The 2,245-nt window shown below is 30.2% G+C and overlaps 1 protein-coding gene across 1 annotated transcript; it reads right to left on the bottom strand.

Annotated features, from left to right (window-relative positions):
• Nucleotides 1-307: 307 nt before the first annotated feature.
• On the bottom strand, nt 308-1,242 carry LOC111631361. Its single transcript, XM_023375589.1, has 4 exons — nt 1,090-1,242; nt 819-1,010; nt 646-759; nt 308-581 (listed from the first exon to the last, which is right to left on the bottom strand). Exons 1-4 carry the CDS (start codon nt 1,150-1,152, stop codon nt 492-494), a joined length of 459 nt encoding a protein of 152 aa, XP_023231357.1. The 5' UTR covers nt 1,153-1,242; the 3' UTR covers nt 308-491.
• Between the last annotated feature and the right edge of the window lie 1,003 nt (nt 1,243-2,245).

Here is a 2,245-nt window from a genome sequence, read left to right as displayed (position 1 = left end):
TAGTTTTTTCATCCTCAAATAATTCAAGAGAAAATTATCTTTTATTTATTTGTTTATATGAAAGGATTTACTACAGGATTCTTACTGCACAAAATTGAAATTAAATCTAGTGTAATATTTAGCCTAACGAGAAAGCTATAATAGGGTCAGATCTATATCTGACCCATTACCTGTGGCTCTAAGCTATAATACATAAAGAGTTTTTCCTCCATCAAATTATAATAAAATTTTATGAAATAGCTAAATATGAATAGTGGACGAATCATTTATTATAATAATTTATTTTAAAGACATGAAAATACATGAGTTTATTCATTCGAATAATAGTTTATGCTTTATCTATATAATAAAAACAGAATTTATTTCACATTTCATCAGTTTCATGCACTGAAAAATTCCATCGACTAAAAGAAAGAGTTAAGACACCATTCTACAATTAGGAATTCGGAAAACATCAGAAAATAATAAATCTCGACATAATTTCTAAATGTTTAATGACGGGAACGGTGAGACGAGCCACTTCTCGAGAAGAGCATCACTCCACTTGCCACATATAAAATTCCACTAGCCAAACCTACTGTCTGTTAACAAAGAGAATTGTTTTAATGCTGTTAACTAGTCGAGAAAATATAAAGGACAACCTACTCCAGCTGCGGCATAGGCTGGAAGATCGGGAGCAAATCGTCGTCCATCAAAGGTAGCCGCAACAGCTCCTAACAAAGCGTTCAAAGTACCTGCCATCAAGTTATAAAGTACTCCCTGTAAGAAAGAGATATTTAAAGTTGATAGAAAACAAAATATAAAACGTATTGACTCACATAGGAATACTTAAATGGCTCCGGTAACGGACCCGGACGAAGGATAGCCGTTACCAAGTGGAGAGTAGTAGTGATTGCACTGAAGAAAGAAACGGCAAACAAGTAGGCGGCGGTCCAACTCACGGCCCACATTTCGGCATTCGGGTAATCAGTGCATAAGCAACATAAGCTGACGTTCAAGCTGCTAGTTACCTGAAAAATAAAATATTTTATCAATATTGTCCATAAGAATTGAGAAATACAGAAATGAAGAATGCTAAATTCCATTTACGAATTGAGCCAGTGCCAAAGCTCCTGTCATGTACTTCCAAAAAGATGACTGTCGTCTTGCCATGTAAATTACCGTTTTTAGTTTAAAGCTCTTCGTTAATTCGAAAAATTTCGCTTTTGAATTTTGGAACAGAATACAGATTCGAAAGTAGATTAAGACTCATTCATATTCTGTTTGAAATTATTAAATCTTTGAATTAACCCTTTAACGTGTTTCAAAAGTTGGAATCATTTGATGTATTTATAATTTATGCTTCTGACACAATATAGTGCTATAAATTAAGACACTTGGCGGATTTTCTCATCTTTATTTAGTTGATATTACTTTAATCTTTATTTAGTTGATAGCTACTTTAATCTATCTTTATTTAGTTGATAGCTACTTTAATCTATAAAACCTGTATGGATAGTTGACTGAAGAGGGGCTTAAGAGCTCGAAACGTGTAATTTTTTCCACACGTATCAACTAAATAAAGATGAGAAAATCCGCCAAGTGTCTTAATTTATAGCACTATATTGTGTCAGAAGCATAAACAAATAGCAAAGCACGGTTTCATATCATCAAAATAAGAAGTTATAATTGAAACGGCGGAAATCATCGAATTTAGAGAAGATGAAAGTCGAACTACACCAGAACAGCGCATATAAGGAGGAAAAATTACAAGTAGGCTACAAGAAAAAATACTGTGAATAAGCTGATGTTGCTGAAAAAATATCGAAAGTAAACTGCTACTTTAATTTATAAGACCTGTATGGATAGGTANAAAAAAAAAAAAAAAAAAAAAAAAAAAAAAAAAAAAAAAAAAAAAAAAAAAAAAAAAAAAAAAAAAAAAAAAAAAAAAAAAAAAAAAAAAAAAAAAAAAAAAAAAAAAAAAAAAAAAAAAAAAAAAAAAAAAAAAAAAAAAAAAAAAAAAAAAAAAAAAAAAAAAAAAAAAAAAAAAACATTTTTTCTTATAATTTATGTCTTGCTTGTTAGTTCATATCTTAATGGGCTGAATTTTAGGTGATACTCAATTAAAATTGAGGTACACTCAACTCAGCAGTATGTAATTCAAAAAACACAACACCTTAATTTGCTGAGAAAATTTAATGAAAAAGCAAACATTTTCAGCCAAATCTGTTGGCCATCATCAGGCTAAGATATTCGAATATCTTAG

Source organism: Centruroides sculpturatus, unplaced genomic scaffold (genome assembly GCF_000671375.1).
Source record: "Centruroides sculpturatus isolate CEXI.00-Female unplaced genomic scaffold, Cexi_2.0 scaffold534, whole genome shotgun sequence".
NCBI classification, from domain to species: Eukaryota; Metazoa; Arthropoda; class Arachnida; order Scorpiones; family Buthidae; genus Centruroides; species Centruroides sculpturatus.
The sequence above is the reverse complement of the archived record's forward strand: the minus strand, read 5'-3'. Positions and strand labels throughout refer to the sequence as shown.

Bases quoted from the DNA above. Each gene is read 5' to 3' on its own strand.
- LOC111631361 (XM_023375589.1), bottom strand. From the start codon at position 1,152: ATGGCAAGACGACAGTCATCTTTTTGGAAGTACATGACAGGAGCTTTG. The intron at 1,011-1,089 runs GTAAATGGAATT...TTTATTTTTCAG, and splicing joins CTTTGGCACTGGCTCAATTC to GTAACTAGCAGCTTGAACGT. The intron at 582-645 runs GTAGGTTGTCCT...CTTTGTTAACAG, and splicing joins CAGCCTATGCCGCAGCTGGA to ACAGTAGGTTTGGCTAGTGG.